The 17,865-nt window shown below is 35.9% G+C and overlaps 1 protein-coding gene across 10 annotated transcripts in view; it reads left to right on the forward strand.

The window, feature by feature from the left end:
• The window catches only part of LOC126816919 (serine/threonine-protein phosphatase 4 regulatory subunit 1-like), a 383,736-nt gene that overhangs the window by 54,773 nt on the left and 311,098 nt on the right, over positions 1–17,865 (forward strand). For all 10 annotated transcript variants that reach the window (XM_056099411.1, XM_056099412.1, XM_056099416.1 and 7 more), the window contains exon 5: positions 11,595–11,737. In XM_056099411.1, the coding sequence (XP_055955386.1) occupies positions 11,595–11,737 (143 nt within the window). The remainder of the gene's footprint in view (positions 1–11,594; positions 11,738–17,865) is intronic.

The raw sequence follows: 17,865 nt of genomic DNA on the forward strand, positions 1-17,865 counted from the left end.
TGCCATGGCAATTTATAGTATCATACTGTCAGAAAGTTGGTCTCGCCACGGCGAATGTGCACGCTTCAGTGGTAGTCTCGAACTATCAGCGGTGGACTGTTTTTCTGTAGAGTACATAGGTCACCCTACTTTAGACCATGTGAAAAACCATGCTTACCTTGAATATGAATGTGACCAGAAATGTAAAATTGCAGATGTATATATCCATTATATATGACTTATGGTTACCATGGTTATCACATCAGGGATTAGGTATCGTTTAGAACAGGGTTTTTAGCGCTGGAAAGTATGCATAGAGTTTACTTTCAAAACATCGTTCGATAATTGATAAAAATCGTTTAAGACTTACATAAATGGGTTAGTTTAATGGTGACAGGTTTAGTTCTCCGAGAGGCATTTAAAAATGGCTGACCCGTTCACTTATCTACGTTTACTTATTAGACAAGCCCGTCTGCTTTCCCAAGATACGTTGAAAAATCAACACACTGTTTACTTATCTACGACCTTTACTTATTAGACGAGCTGTTTACTTTCCTGAGATACGTTGAAAAATCAACACACGATTAATATATCTCCGGCGTTGAAAAATTAGATGCACCTTTTAATTTCCCTCGAGCCGTTTATCCGATTGGTTAATTTTGATTATTTACATTATGAAGTACGAATAAAAAAGGGGAATATAAAAAATGCACACCCATGGATGATCACCTTAACGTGGTCGTAGTATTATATATTATCCATTATCTTATATCCATTATCCTATTCCATCAATGACAAATAAATCAAAAATCGGTAAATCACGTCCCAGGTAATTATAAAATTGGAAATCGGTAAATCACATCCCAGATAATGTATCTTGGCGAGTGATTAAGCTGTCAATATGTAATTATAAAATACCTTTTTATACGCCCACATTGAAATGTGGTCGTATATTGTCGTCGCCCCTGTCCGCCCGTCCGTCGATCTGGCGTCCACAATTGCTTGTGGAAGCTCTAGAGGCTAAAGTTAATATCCGATTGACTATAAATTTATACACAGTGTTTAAGGTCATGAGACGAAGAAGCCTATTGATTTTCAGCGATTTCCGATAATTACTGCCAGAGTTGTGGCCCTTGATCACTTCAAAAAATCTTGTGGACGCTCTAGAGGTCAAAGTTAATATCCGATTGACTTCAAATTTATACACAGTGTTTAAGTTCATGAGACAAAGAAGCCTATTGATTTTCACCGATTTCCGATAATTACTGCCAGAGTTATGGGCCTTGATCACTTCAAAAAATCTTGTGGACGCTCTAGAGGTCAAAGTTATTATCCGATTGACTTCAAATTTATACACAGTGTTAAAGGTCATGAGATGAAGAAGCCTATTGATTTTCAGTGATTTCCAATAAATACTGCCAAGAGTTATGGCCCTTGATCAATTTGAAAAATCTTGTGGACTCTCTAGAGGCTAAAGTTAATATCTGATTGACTTTAAATTTATGCACAGTGTTTAAGGTCATGAGACGAAGAAGCCTATTGATTTTTAGCGATTTCCGATAATTACTGCCAGAGTTATGGCCCTTGATCACTTTGAAAAATCTTGTGGACGCTCTATAGGCCGAAGTTAATATCTGGTTGACTTTAAATTTATACAGTATTTAAGGTCATGAGACAAAGAATCCTATTGATTTTCAATGATTTCCGATAATTACTGCCAGAGTTATGGCCCTTGATCCATTTGAAAAAATCTTGTGGACGCTCTACAGGCCGAAGTTAATATCCGGTTGACTTTAAATTTATACAGTATTTAAGGTCATGAGACGAAGAATCCTACTGATTTTCAATGATTTCCGATAATTACTGCCAGAGTTATGGCCCTTGATCACTTCAAAAAATCTTGTCGACACTCTAAAGGCCAAAGTTAATATCTGATTGACTTTATATTTATACACAGTGTTTAAGAATCCTCAATGATTTCCGATAATTACTGCCAAAGTTATGGCCCTTGATTACTTTGTGACGCTCTAAAGGCTAAAGTTATCATCCGATTGACTTCAGATTGATACACAGAGTTTAAGATCTTGAGACGAACAAGTATATTGATTTTCAATGGATTTTTATGTCTTGAACAGCTAAATCCATGATATTAAAAGTTTTGTATACAAAATGTTAGCATGGGGCAGAACTTTATAAAACAAATGCTAATGGTTTTCTGATAATTACTTCATGATTTGTTGTTCTTAATCAGATTTTAGTGTATTATAGATGTTTCATTACCAAAAAAAGTAAAAATATGCAACAACTCTTGTTGACTGCCCGGACGATTTAGCTGTTGTGGGCGTATGTTTCGTTGCCTGGCAACCTATCTTTGGTGTTTTTTGCGATGTCATATTTCATTTCATAGCAAACCTATCAAAACTTTAGATGTAAATTCATGAAATACAACTTTAAGGCTAATTATTTTTGATTTTCACATTTTTGTAACAATTAACTCCAAAATACATAGGTTTTCTCAAAAATTCTATTTTGTCAAAGTGATTTTGGTCAATTTTTTCATCAAAAATGGTTCTGTCCATGTTATATCTGAAATATTGAACCTGTTTGTTATGCATTTTAAAAAAAAATATTTATATGCCTTCTCTCAAGAGCAGGATATATGTTCACTTTTGAACATTTTTTTGTGGGAGCAAATTGCCTATTTTGGGGTCGTTTTTGGGACATTAATAAAATAAGAAGGAATGGAGATGCGTAAGTGAAATTATGTGAACATGTCAAAAAGTTTGAATTTTTAAAATTATATACTTCTAATCCGCCATATATTATCAATTTTGGTTGTCATAGCAACCAAATTGGAAAAAAATGCGATTTTCGATCATTTTCAATGCTATTTACCATAACCCAAAAGGTGATCTCCACATTTTAAAGTAAGCAATTTAAAATATTTGAAACTCATGCAATATCAAATTATATGGATTGTGTAAGTTTGAGAAATATATGAAGGAGTTTGGATTGTTACCATAACAACCACAGTTATTTTTTACCAAAAAGCATTATTTTCCAATATTTATGACATCAATATTGATACTTGTATTATCTTAAAATCAGAAGCTATCAGGCAAGATTTTAAAAAATAAATAAAATCAAAATATTTTTATGTCTTCTCTCAAGAGCAGGAAAGGGGTTCATTTTTGGAAAACATTCCTCATTAGCAAATTGCCCATTTTTGTCGTTATGGCGTTATTACGACATAAATAAAATATGAAGGAATTGAGATATTGACTTGAAATTTGGTTTACAATTAAATGTGAGTGTGAATTTTTAAAATCACAAGTCTTTACTCTTGTATATTACTTAATAGTAACCAAAACGAAAAACAAACAAAAATGCAATGTTTATACCATTTTCAATGGTGTTTACCATACTAAATTGCAAATGATCACATTTTAAGTACGATAACAGTAATCAGTAAGCATTTTTAGCAGATACTTATAACTCATGTAATATAAAATATTATGAATTGTGTAATTTTAGGGAAATATTAACTACATAACGTAGTTTTTAAAAATAATGTAACTGTTTCACTGTCATTATTGTTCTCAGCATTCGTTGCTTTCATGTAGTCCTACATGTTACAAGAAGAATTCTACTTTTACATATTATTTTCTACTCAAAAGATAACAAAATTGACCAATGAAAAGTTATTTTTGTTGTGCATAATTCTTTAAAGTAAAAGTAGGCTATCGATAGCTATGGTAGTCTGAAGGCCTATAACTGAAAGCTACATTATGTGGTCAAAGATAATGCTATGATTTTCACTGAAAGAATTGTTTTGTTTTTACTTCACTTTCGAATTTTCATTATTCATTCAAATCTGTATGACTCTTCTTGTTCACCCTTTCGAAATAAAAATATTATTAGGGTTTCACACTGCGTAGCTTGTGTGAAACACTATTGTTTTTGTTAAAATTATTATTATTAGGCTTTCAGACTTTCGTCTGAAAGCCTATTGAGATTACTAAAATTATTATTATTATTATTATTATTTCTCCACGATGGAAAAAAGATATCGATCTGGGGTTAAATTTTCTGTTTGGAAACCATGTGGTGGTTACTTGATAAAGTACTTTTGAAACTTCTGTGCAGACCGGAAGTGGCCGAATTTTGAACGGTAGCAGTAAATCAAAAAGCAGCCGTGGTTTCGCCAATTCTTTACCTTTTTTAAAACAATCACATTTTTGGAAACCCTGAATCTTTTCCGAGACAATGGCTATCTCACATTTTTCAATTTCGAACATTCATCTATGGCTTTTGTCGTTTGAAATTTGAAAATTTAAATTTTTACAAAAACTTTTTTATTGATGAATATTTTTTAGTCGTGTTTTACACAAAATTAACGAGTCATCTGACTTGGGCAAAAATGTGAAATTTTTTTGTCTCGGTAATTTTCCTTGGCCGCCATTGGCTAATTCAGTTTTTCAGTCCTTGATTAATTATTTATTGCTCGAATTTGTATAAAACAAAGTTCATATACTCTGTTGTCTCAATTGTCATTTTTATTGTTACCGATAAAGTTATCTGTTGGCACCGGAAGTGGCTTAATTTTACCAAAAACTAAAATTTTCACCATGTGATGCCTTATGCCTTTTCTGATTTCATAAAACTAATTGAAGATTTTCATTATCACCGGAAGTACTCTACACTTACATGTAACAAATGTATAAAATGAATTGATATTGCTGGAATTTGGTTGATTCGGCCGCCATTTTATTTGTGTGCAATGCTTATGTGGAAACCTGTTTAATGGTTTTATTGGTACCGGAAGTGACATTCACCGAATCAAAACTAAAGTGTCATTGGATAGCCCGAACAATGGACGATTGTATGACATCTAAATGGTAAAAATTCGCTGGTTAGGCAATATATAATGGGACGCTGAAAATCTAGTATTTTCATTTTTGGGGGCTATTCAGATGCTTTCATCCCGAAAACTTCTCTTATTTCCTTTCTTAAACTTCTGTTACTTAAGAGTCCTAACGGTGGTCTAGGGTGTGAATTCAAATTTAAAAGCCTCAATATATGCTTATAACCCAAAGATCTCGGTTCCTTTTGATATTCGCGCATATCGGATCGTAACTTCCTGAATTATGGACCCTGATTGTACGAAAAATCAAGTTTTTAGCTTGTGGACCCTATAGAGGTCATAATTTTTATCTGATTTTTAAAAAAAACCTATTATTATATCACCGTTACACCATAAGGATGACTGAGTTCGAATTTCGTGAAAATCGACCCAAAACTGACAGACAAAATGGCCGCCCTTCGTTCTCAAATAGCGTAAAAATATGGTATATCAAGGTTGTGGATCCTATGGAGGTCACAATTTTTATCCGATTTTGTTGAAACTTGAAATGTAAGTTTATAACACAAAGATTTCGGTTCCTTTCGATATTTGCTCATATCGAATTCTAATTTCCTGAATTATGGCCCTTGATTGTAGGAAAAATCACTTTCTTTTTAGCTTGTTCTCTTTCCGTCTCTCGAATGTGGGCGTATCCTGCCTGGCAGCCGCTGGTTAACTTTTAAAATCAATATTTTTTTCAACCAAGAATTATTTAATATGTATTAATAATTTTACCTTTTGGTTTACATTCACAAAATTAATAAAATTCATAGGGTCATATAGATTTCACAAAATTGTTTCTAACTTGTTCAGTTGCGGAGAAATAGGCGATTTTCAACAGGTCACTTTTCAAGGCTTTTGGTCCATAAAAGTGTCAATTATTATTCGATTTTCATAAAATTTTCACTGTGTGATACCTAATGCCATTTACAATTTCATAGTAATTCCAGATTTTCATTATCACCGTAAGAAACGTCATTTTGGCAAAAACTGTATTTTTAGCCTTCAAAACAGATATTTTATTCAAATGAGTCTGATTTGTAATGTTTTTAAAATTATGATATTTGATTCCAATCAACAAATAGATTGAACCCATATGATAATACAGATACCAGAAAATGGTTTCTAACTTGTACGGTTGCAGAGAAATAGACGGTTTTCTACAAGTCACTTTTCAAGGTTTTTGGTCTATAAAAGTGGCAATTATTATTTGATTTACATAAACTTTTGCCATTTCTGATTTCATAAAACTAATTCAACATTTTCATTATCACCGGAAGTACTGTACGCTTACATGTAACAAATGTATAAAATGAATTGATATTGCTGGATTTGGTTGATTCGGCGTCCATTTTATTTTATGTGTGCAATGCTTATGTGGAAACCTGTTTAATGGTAGGGTGCCCCATGTACTCTACAGAAATACAGTCCACCGCAGATAGTTTGAGACTACCACTGAAGCGTGCACATTCGCCGTGTCGAGACCAACTTTCTGACAGTATGATACTATAAATAGCCATGGCACGTGCAATTCTCTACAAATCTATCAACTATTACAGCCGTAAAAAATTTATTGTTGACGATTTTGAATAGCAGTAAAATTAAGCTTCTTGGTTATTACAGCAGATTTAGAAATTGCGTTCGTTTCATTTTTTAAATCGCTTTATCATTAACTGTACTGTTAAGAGCGGCATCTTTTGATTTAGTACAAATAATATCTCTGAAACACTCGGGTTAGACAGGAACATACTAGCAGTAGTTTCATTTTACTTTTACAAGCTTCTTAAAACAATTATTGAGCTAGCTAACATGCTTATTTCTAAATTCAATTTCTTGTTCTAGCTTTCTGTTATGTTTCGTAAAAAAGTAGTCTTGATTATCCCGACCTGTCAATCAGACGTAGAATGGTCGATAGACTGGTTAAGCGAGACTAATTTCAAAACAAGGGCACGTAACCTATCTTTTACTCAAAAGTGTCTGGATGTTATGGACGACACTTGGAACCAGTTTTCAGTCTATTATATATAGATGATTAATGGTCGTAGCTTATTAAGTACAACATGATCGTTTATTTAGTGACTATAATTGTGTGAAACTGATTTGAGGCTTGGCATATGTATAAATATTGTGGCGTAATTGTCGAGATATTTGGAGATATTTATTTATGGTGGGCCACCCTATTAATGGCTTCAATTGTACCGGAAGTGACATATGTTTAGGGTAACGTGGCACCGGTGAAACCCGTCATTACTGCATCGCAATTCTAGTTATTATTATTATCATATTATTATTAATGTGAATATCAAATCAACAAGGCCTAACTAAAGGCCTTACGTTTGTCGGTAATTTCAATTTGTTTGACTGGCCAATAAGTAAAGAGTCCCTATAATTAGGTGTTAAATATATTTCCCAAAATAAAACAAAGAATTAAAATTGTAATTAGTATGACAATTAGTATGCTAAATTATTTAATAAAATGTTTTGCGACAATTGGGTTACGTATCGTCTACATGACTGACCTAATTCTTATATATCGGTTCCAGCATCTCAACCTCAAACGAAAAATCCAGAATCTGAGCCATTTTTATACGCCCACATTGAAATGTGGTCGTATATTGTTGTCGCCCTCGTCCGGCCGTCCGGCGTCCACAATTGCTTGTGGAGGCTCTATAGGCTAAAGTTAATATCCGATTGACTTTAGATTTATACAATGTTTAAGGTCATTAGACGAAGAAGCCTATTCATTTTCAGCAATTTTCGATAATTACTGCCAGAGTTATGGCCTTTGATCACTTCAAAAAATCTTGTGGACGCTCTAGAGGTCAAAGTTAATATCCGATTGACTTTAAATTTATACACAGTGTTTAAGGTCATGAGACGAAGAAGCCTATTCTTTTCTAAAATAAAATGAGTGTCTTGAATTTTTGTGTGGATTTGATAGCGGTTATACTTTACTAATATTCTCTGACATCGGGGACTTGTGTCGCGTTCATTTCATTTTTGCGGTAAGTACGAGCTTCTTATGTCTGATTTGAAAGCGCTTTCGACTCCCGTTGCAAGTTCTATTTGTCACTTTTGTGACTTTCGCAGTGTACCCCCTCCCACCCATATTATTTTAATACGTCATAATACATTATTATCATATACCGGTGACAGTCAAGATTTGCTAAATACTTTTCGCCAAGTAACACAGCGTAAGAATATATAGTCCCCGTGTCGAACCCAACATTTCATGTTTTCGCGCGTTTCTGACCACGTGAAGTACGGTTAACCGCATTGCGGAGTGATTTACATGTATGGCACTGTGATTTATGAATGGTTGATTTAGATTAACTGAAGCTACGAGTAATGAAGTTATGTGTAAAATCTCATCGAATATAATTTAAAGTTTGGATTTGAAAGCAGCCAATAAGATGAAATGATACGTTTAAAAAATTGTAAGTTATTCATTGTTTGCATACACGTACATTGTGGCACCACGTTATACATTACATGTATAGTGTGTTAGAAATACGACCGTAGCTGCCTCGCCAACGGTTAACATATCTTGTATTCAACTTAAATAAATTACATTTTTCGTCAACATGCTTACATCGGGATGATATCGGCACTCAAGCGGTTCACTGTGTTTCACCGCGAAACACCCTATTTCGCGGTGATTTGGCTAGCTGCCGTTTCGCTAGCGATTCTCCAAGATTCCACCGTGAAATAGAGTGTTTTTCCGCGGTGTTCGGCGATTATAGTCCTAAACTCCAGCACTGTAGCGTATCATCCGATTGACTTCAGATTGATACAGAGTTTAAGGTCTTGAGACGAACAAGTATATTGATTTTCAATGAATCTTTATGACTTGAACAGCTAAATCCATGATGTTAAGTTTCGAATACTAAACGTTAGTCTGGGCCCGAACTTTATAAAAACCAAACAAATTCTAATTGTTTTCTGATAATTACTTAATGAGTTGTTACTCTTAATCAGATTTTAATGTATTATTATAAATGTTTCATTACCGAAAAAAGTAAAAATATGCGACAACTCTTTTTGAGTGCCCGGACGATATAGCTGCCTGGCAACCTATCTTTTATATTATTCTTATCTAGCGTTGATTCTTTTGTTGTTCCAGCTTATTTTGGGTACAATTCCTTTTTAAGTGGATAGAAATCGTATATAGTATCCGTATTTTAAGTTATCTTCCCTCACAGCTGCGGAATGTAATAATGGCTCTCCGAGACCCATGTGGATATTTTCTGGTTTCAATTCCATTCGGGAGCCACGATGGCTAGGTGGGTAAGGCGCTGGCTCACTAGCCTGGAGGTCGGGTATTCGATCCCTGCATTGGCCAAGAAAGTTCATCCCAATTATCCGACGTGGTCTCCCCTTGTCAGTGAAGCAGGATGGAGGGCCTGACAAGGACAGCTGTCTAGTCCTTCGGATGAAACAAAAAACCGAGGTCCCGTGTAAACATTGGAATGCACGTAAAAGATATCTTGGCAGTTGGAATTCGATATAAGAGTAGGCGATAGTGCCTCTGCCCGGGCAAAATTTCCCTCATAGCACACTGTATGGCGTATGCCCGTCTTCATTAGCCCAGTATAGGAGCAGAACAGTAGGACGTTAAACCCCATTTCATTGCAATTCCATTCGTGTGCGGAGTAAATGCTTTAAATTAGGCATGAATAATTCACTGAACAGCAAATTTTTTATTCCAGAACACTGAAATACTCGTCAATGTTACAGAATATTTTTATATTGTTGAAAAACATTTGGTGTTAAATGTAAAGACGTGTTGTAGCTGGGAGAAAATTTCCTTTTGCTGTGAATAGCGCGGGATTATGAGGCACGTGATGTCAACACAGTCGCCCTTGTAAAATACGTGGAAATAAATAGAATTAAATATTTTTAGGCAAATTCTTTATTCATATAACATAACGCTTACTTCATAAATGAACATTCAGTTGCATTTCGACGTAATTTACCGCGAATATGGGTCTTGGGAACTTGAAATACAGATTTTCTTCGCCGTGTCTTATGACGATATAACCCGAAAACTAAGAGATTTATTCGTCCACAAAAAAATGTCACGTTGTATACCGTTTTCAAGTGCTCTGTGGCAGCACTTAATTTGCTCCGATTTTATTGATTTTAATAGCATCGGAACAGCAATAAAACGAACTTTCGATCGGTCGGTGTGGAATCTTGACAAATTGCCTTATAAAAAGTGAGCGTGAATTGTTTTTTCAACTTAAAAAATATACATTGTATTTTTAAATGCCAACATTCCACACCCGACCGATTGAAAGGTAGTTTAATTATCTTTCTAATGGTATCAAAATGAAAAAAAATATATTAATAATAACTGCTGCCGAGCACTTGAAATGGGGTATCCCCGTTTCAAAAGGTGACAAATTTTTTTATCGTAACGTCAAAACACGCAAAATTGACGTTTTCAACTTATGTTTATCTATATATTTGTGACTGTCGTTTGTCTCTGTCTGTTCGGGGTTGGCGGCTACACTAGGTCTGCCCTGAGTCTGAAATTTGGGGTATAGGGTTAGCTCGGACCGGGGAGTAACATAGGCCAGGTGGCGTTAGTCGACCACTTCCGGTTTCGGAGTTATGACTCCCGAGCGAAGCCGGTCTGTTCGGGGTTGGCGGCTACACTAGGTCTGCCCGGAGTCTGAAATTTGGGGTATAGGGGTAGCTCGGACCGGGAAGTAGCATAGGCCAGGTGGCGTTAGTCTACCACTTCCGGTTTCAGAGTTATGACCCCCGAGAGAAGTCTGTCTATTCGGGGTTGGCGGCTACATCTGCCCCGAGTCTGAAATTTGGGGTATAGGGGTAGCTCGGACCGGGGAGTAACATAGGCCAGGTGGCGTTAGTCTACCACTTCCGGTTTCGGTGTTATGACCCCCGAGCGAAGTCTGTCTGTTCGGAGTTGGCGGCTACACTAGGTCTGCCCCAAGGCTGAAATTTAGGGTATAGAGGTAGCTCGGACCGGGGAGTAGTATAGGCCAGGTGGCGTTAGTCTACCACTTCCGGTTTCGGCGTTATGACCCCCGAGCGAAGCCGGTCTGTTCGGGGTTGGCGGCTACACTAGGTTTGCCCCGAGTCTGAAATTTGGGGTATGGGGTAGCTCGAACTGGGGAGTAACATAGGCCAGATGGCGTTAATCTACCACTTCCGGTTTAGGAGTTATGACCCCCGAGCGAAGCCAGGTATCCTGCTAGTGAAATTAATATGACCAGGTTCATAAAAAATATATCAAACAAAACAATAAGAAATTGGCTTTCCAAATATGTACAAGACAACCCCGGTGCAGGTTCGCCCTGTCAGTGGTACGGGATGGGAGTGGGCTGGAAGGACAATTCCCAGTCATTCGGATGGGAGGGAAAACAATAGTTTAAACAATATTTGATTCATCAAACTGGATCGGATTGAACAACAGGTAAGGGGCTACATGGCTAAAGGAAAAAATTAACATGGAAAAAGTTGCCATGACAAACCAAAGATACAATTTGACCCTAACAAAAATTTTAAAAATGTTTGAATGCTGCCTGATCTGATTAAGGTATGGGTTGTTATATGAATACCATAACAGCTTTGAGATGTTTCTTTGTTGGAGAAACCCTAGGTATATTCCTTAGTGAAAAGCATTGTGAACAAATTAATTTTAGATCAGATCTCAAAGATAATCATGTTTTGATATTTACAGAACCTTCAGTAAGGTCTGAATTGATGGAACAAGTTCCCCATGTGACAGCTTATTGTAGAGAAAGTAGTCCACGTTTCCAATCAGCTGTTCCTACATTTATTCTTCCTATGGTGGTGAAATATCTCAATGATAGCAATAATCAGGTAACTTACTACTATAATTACTACACAGGACACAATGCTACAGTCACAGAATACAATATCTGATTGTCTTTAAATTTCTACACAGTGTTTAAGATCACGTGACAAAGAAGCCTATTGATTGTCAACAATTTCCAATAATTAATGCCAGAGTTATGACCCTTGATCACTTTGAAAAATCTTGTGGATGCTCTAGAGGCTTAAAGGACAATATTGGTGCCAGTCATTATCACATATGTAATAGAGCTGGTTAAATACATTACAAATATAATTTTAACACAGAGATACGATAGCTGAGTAATACCTGTAGGTTTCCTGAATCAGAAGTGATGAACGTCAAAGGAAAACACGAGTCATTCCTCAATATAACTGACTGATGTGATGAGTGATAACAATACACGGCTGAATTTCTGCTCACCAATAATTCCTTCGAAGACCAAAAATTGTTATATGGGACTGTAAGAGGATACCTGACAATTCAATAAAGTATTTGAATGTCATTAGATAAGAGAACACGAGAAAAATAGAAATAGTCCGTACATTCCCTTGTTTATATTCATTCTATACCAGGGGTTCCACTTCAAAATTTTTCCAACCGATCATTTTTCTCAAGTAGAAAGTGGTGCTATTTTTTGCACATAATAAGAAGTAAAAAACAACATGGTATTGTAATGTTGATTGGCTTTAATTGGGTCAAGGACAGGGGAGGGGGAAAAGTAGTTCCGAATGATTAGCTCACGTAAAAAATTCAAAGTCATAAAAATGTATAATTAACATAATTCAGAAAACTTATCAATACATTAACTCGTATTGATATTTTGTGAGCTCAAATAATATTGTGCTAGTATTTTTACAACTAGAACATGTCAAGATGTTTGCCCATATTTCAAAATGGCGGCCAGCGAAAAAGTTCATTCTTAAGTAAAGTGACTTCTATCAATTGTTATATAAAAGACAAAAATGGATTAAAAAGACACCTGGCAATACATCTTTTTTGTGGGAGTATCATATCTTAACCACCAAAATATTTGTGACCACTTAGTAGAGAATTTACGGCTGACTTTGTTTTTCGTGGGGATCATGTGGCTAAGTGGGTAAGACGCTAGCTCGCTAGCCTGGAGGTAGGGTGTTCGATCCCTGCATTGGCCGAGAAAGTTCATCCAGATTTTCCGGCGTGGTTCTCCCTTGTCAGTGATGCAGGACGGAGGGGCTGACAAGGAAAGCTGTCTAGTCGTTCGGATGGGACGAAAAACTGAGGTCCCGTGTACACATTGGCGTGCACGTAAAAGATCCCTTGGCAGTTGGAATTTGATATAAGAGTAGGCCGTAGTGCCGCTGTCCGGGCAAAATTTCCCTCATAGCACACTGTATGGTGTATGCCCGTCTTCATTAGCCCAGTTTAGGACCAGAACAGTAGGACGTTAAACCCCATTTCATTTGTTTTTCGCAGCGTTGACATGACTAACTCTTGTAATCAATTGAAGACATCAAAGAAAAGTTTTTAATTTGTTTGATGTTGATACAGTAAATATGGCCGCACGAGCGATGAAAGTCGGCAAATATGCTGTAACAACAACTTGAGTTAAAGAATGATCATGTAGTATTACTACTTATAAAACAAAACACACACACCTAAATAAATTGATTAAATGTTAGGCTTTCAATCTGTTTGATGTTAATCCTCTGTTGATTGTGATTAGGGCAATATTCACAAGAATAATTAATTGGCAGTGGTTTCAATTCGTGGGCTACTGAACACTGTTCATTTTATTATACCCGACAGTTTACATCACGACACACACAGAGTTTCGTCGTGTCCGGGGATTTTATAATTTAGCACAAAATATACTATTTTTCCGGCGTGCAAAATGACCTACGGGTCTGATCCAGTTTCGGTTCCAACCGGCATATACGACCGACATGGAACCCATGTTCTATACCTTATAAAAACATGGTAATGCACAGACTTTTTCTGTTTTTATACGCCCATATGGAAATGTGGTCGTATATTGCCGTCGCCCCCGTCCGTCGGTCCGTCCGTCCGTCCATCGTCCACAATTTCTTGTGAACACTCTACAGACTACATTTATCAACCGATTGTTTTGAAATTGATATATGTTTGTATAAGTGACGTGAAGAAGCCTATTTAATTTCAATATTTTCTGTTAATTTCTTCTGGAGTTATGGCCCTTGTTTCACTTTGTTGCACCTAACGACAAAAGTTATCAACCGATCTGTATGAAATATATATGCATCATTTAAATTAGTGAAATGAAGAAGCCTATTGAATTTCAGCACTTTTCTAGAGTTATGGCCCTTGTTTCACTTTGTTGAAAGTTATCAACCGATCTGTATGAAATTTATATGCATCTTTTGAATTAGTAAAACAAAGAAGACTATTGAATTTCAGCAATTTCCGTTAATTACATCTAAAGTTATGGCTCTTGTTTCACTTTGTTGAATATTGTGAACGCTCTAATGACAAGTTATCATCCGATCTGTTTGAAATTGATATGCATCATTTAAATTAGTGAAATGAAGTAGCCTATTGAATTTCTGCAATTTCCGTTAATTACGCCGTGAGTTATGGCCCTTGTTTCACTTTGTTGTACCTTGTAAATGCTTTATCGACAAAAGTTATTATCCGATCTGTATGAAATTTATATGTATCATTTAAATTAGTAAAACGAACAAGCCTATTGAATTTCAGTTATCACCTAAATTAGTGAAATGAAGACGAACAAGCCTATTGAATGTCAGCAATTTCCATCAATTACGTCTAGAGTTATGGCCCTTGATTTACTTTGTTGAAGGAATTATTAGTGAGCAGAAATTCGGCCATGTATCTATTATCACTCGTCACTTCAGTCAGTTATATAGAGGGATGACTTGTGTTTTCGTAGTAATGCATATCTTGGTCACTTTCCCGAACATAGAATCCTACAAATTCTGATTCGGAATCATTTTCCATAGCGAAGAAATTAAGAATCCGCGCTGGAATATTACAATTCAACGAAGAGTGCCTGCCATTTCTGGTACGCTGTATATCACGTATATCTTTGTTTCAAATCTAGGAAAAAGCACTTTTCCCCGGAACATTTGTCATTACTGAGATTAATATTCACATGTAAATATCCTTTGATAAAATTCCTTCAAATTCTGAATCGGAATCACTTTCCATAGCGAAGAAATTATTGGATGAACGAGCATGAAAATATTAAAGGGACTATCCCGAATTCAAGAGAGTCTTAAAAATAAAAGTCAGTGTACGTATGAAATTTAAGCGCCAAAATATAGAGGAATGGTGTATTTACCTTCTCTCAAAATTCCAGCTCAAAATATTGAGCCGTGTGGACGTGAACATCAAAACTGCTTATCCGGACACGTAACCCTTTTAAGATTTCGGGGCAGTTTTTTCGTTGGGGGACCTGATAATCGATTCCCTTTCCTTGAGAGGTCTATATAGTGAATGACCCATGTGCTCTACTTGATAACGAAAGGTAAATTTCACCTACACATTATTTTTAAAAGATAAAAGTCTGGTTTTATCCAGACACCGCATATTAATACAGCTTGGGACACCGGTCTCCATTTCCATATGAAGACTGATGGATTTAAGTTGTTTGAAAACTTATCACAAATATTGAGTTAGTTGCTCAATAGCTAGAGTATTTTAAGGGATTTTAACACAAAATTAAGCAGTTTTATTCTCCAATAAATATCGGGATTAGCCCTTTAAACTTGCGTACAAAATGGCGCCCTATGACACAAATTTTCTCACGAGTTCACAACCTTATAACCAAACCATTGATGTGACGTATAGGTTTTATGTTTTCAATCCTGAGTTTAAACTATACGCTTATTGGATAACTACTTTCGGAAAGCCAATCGTCTCTTTATACGCCCACATTTTCATGTGGACGTAATATGGTGTCGCCCCTGTTTGTCCATCAGTGCACAATTTTTTTGGGGACACTCGACAGGTCACAATTTTTATCCAACTTCAACGAAACTTGAAATATAGGTTTATTTCTCCAAGATCTAGGTTCCTTCGATATTGGTATGTATCGGATCGTAACTTCATGTATTAAAGCTCCCGATTGGACGAAAAATCACGTTTTGTGAACACTGTAGAGGTCACAATTATTATCTGATTTTGTTGAAACTTGAAATGTATGCTTATAACCCAAAGGTCTCGGTTCCTTTCGATATTCGCGCTTATTAGATTGTAATTTCTGAATTATGGCCCCTGATTGTAGCTTGTGGACCCTATAAAGGTCACAATTTTTATCCGATTTGCAATATATCACCAACACCCTAAGAATGGTAGAGTTCGAATTTTGTGGAAATCGGCCCAAAACCGACAGACAAAATGGCCGCCCCTCGTACTCAAATAGCATAAAATATGGTATGTATATCAAAGTTGTGGAACCTCTAAAGGTCACAATTTTCTTCTTATTTTGATAAAACTTGAAATGTAAGTTTAAAACCCAAAGATCTCAGTTCCTTTCGATATTTGCGCATATCGGACCGTTTCTGAATTATGGGCCTTTTTTGTAAGAAAAATCACGTCGCCCCTGTCAGTCAGTCCGTCCGTCTACAGGTCACAATTTTTATCCGATTTCAATGAAACTTGAAATATAGGTTTATCACCCTAAGATCTCGGTTCCTTTCGATATTGGCATGTATCGGACTGTAACTTCATGGATTATGGCCCCTGATTGTACGAAAAATCGCGTTTTTAGCTTGGGAACACTGTAGAGGTCACAACTTTTATCCAATTTGGTTTAAACTTGAAATATATGCTTATAACCCAAAGATCTCGGTTCCTTTCGATATTCGCGTATATCGGAATGTAAGTTCCTGAATTGTGGCCCCTGATTGTACAAAATATCGCTTTTTTTTAGCTTGTGGGCCCTATAGAGGTCACAATTTTTATCTGATTTATAAAACCATATTATTAGATCACCGTTACACCCTAAGGACGGCTGAGTTCGAATTTCGTGAAAATCAGCCCAAAACTGACAGACAAAATGGCCACCGTTCGTTCTCAAATAGCGTAAAAATATGGTATATCAAGGTTGTGAACCCTATAGAGGTCACAATTTTTATCCGATTTTGTTGAAACTTGAAATGTAAGTTTATAACCCAAAGATCTTAGTTCCTTTCGATATTCGTGCATATCGGACCGTAACTTCCTGAATTATTACCCATTGTCAGTGATGCAGGACAGAGGGCCTGACAAGGACAACTGTCTAGTCTTTCGGGTGAGACGAAAAACCGAGGTCCCGTGTATACATTGGAATGCACGTAAAAGATCCCTTGGCAGTTGGAATTTGATATAAGATTAGGCGATAGTTCAGCTACCCGGGCAAAATTTCCCTCATAGCACACTGTATGGCGTATGCACGTCTTCATTAGCCCAGCATAGTAGAACAGTAGGACGTTAAACCCCATTTCATTTCAGATTGAAATAGATTTTAATAATGCAGAAATATAAATAATGCCAACATTGCCAACTATAGAGTTCCGGTAGACTGATTAATTAGTGATTATCATTCAGCGGACGTGTGGTCTGTGATCCGAAAAATTGCTATTTCAGTATTTGACATCAATGGGCACTTTTTGACATAGTACTTATGTTTTATAGTTTAATTTACTATCCTTGTATTATATAATGCATCTTCAAGAAGGTGTACGCTTGAGTGGAAAAAAACCGAGTTTACAAGGGTAACTATATAAAAAAAAATATGCACGGACGAAAGAACACAAACTTTTTGTTTTTTTGTGCCTCTGCCATATGTAAATATTTTTAATGTAAATAAAATATTATAATTAATATTTTGAAAATTAAAACTAATAAACAACTTTTGTAAGTTTTAAATTTTTTTTGTAAATTCAGTTCTGTATGCTAAAAATAATATTGACTAGAAATAATAATATTGACTAGAAATAGGTGTCACAGCTCTATTGCCCGCGTTGGAAGAAAGTCATTTTTTCCCGATTTGTAACCCTTTTTCAACTTAACGTCATACGTTGGCTATTTAATATTTTGTAATAATTTTTAAATATTTTGGAAGCCGATATCCTGTTCTTTTGCTTGGTATAATTTTTATATATGTGTTCATTTT

Source organism: Patella vulgata, chromosome 3, assembly GCF_932274485.2.
Source record: "Patella vulgata chromosome 3, xgPatVulg1.2, whole genome shotgun sequence".
Classification (NCBI taxonomy): domain Eukaryota; kingdom Metazoa; phylum Mollusca; class Gastropoda; family Patellidae; genus Patella; species Patella vulgata.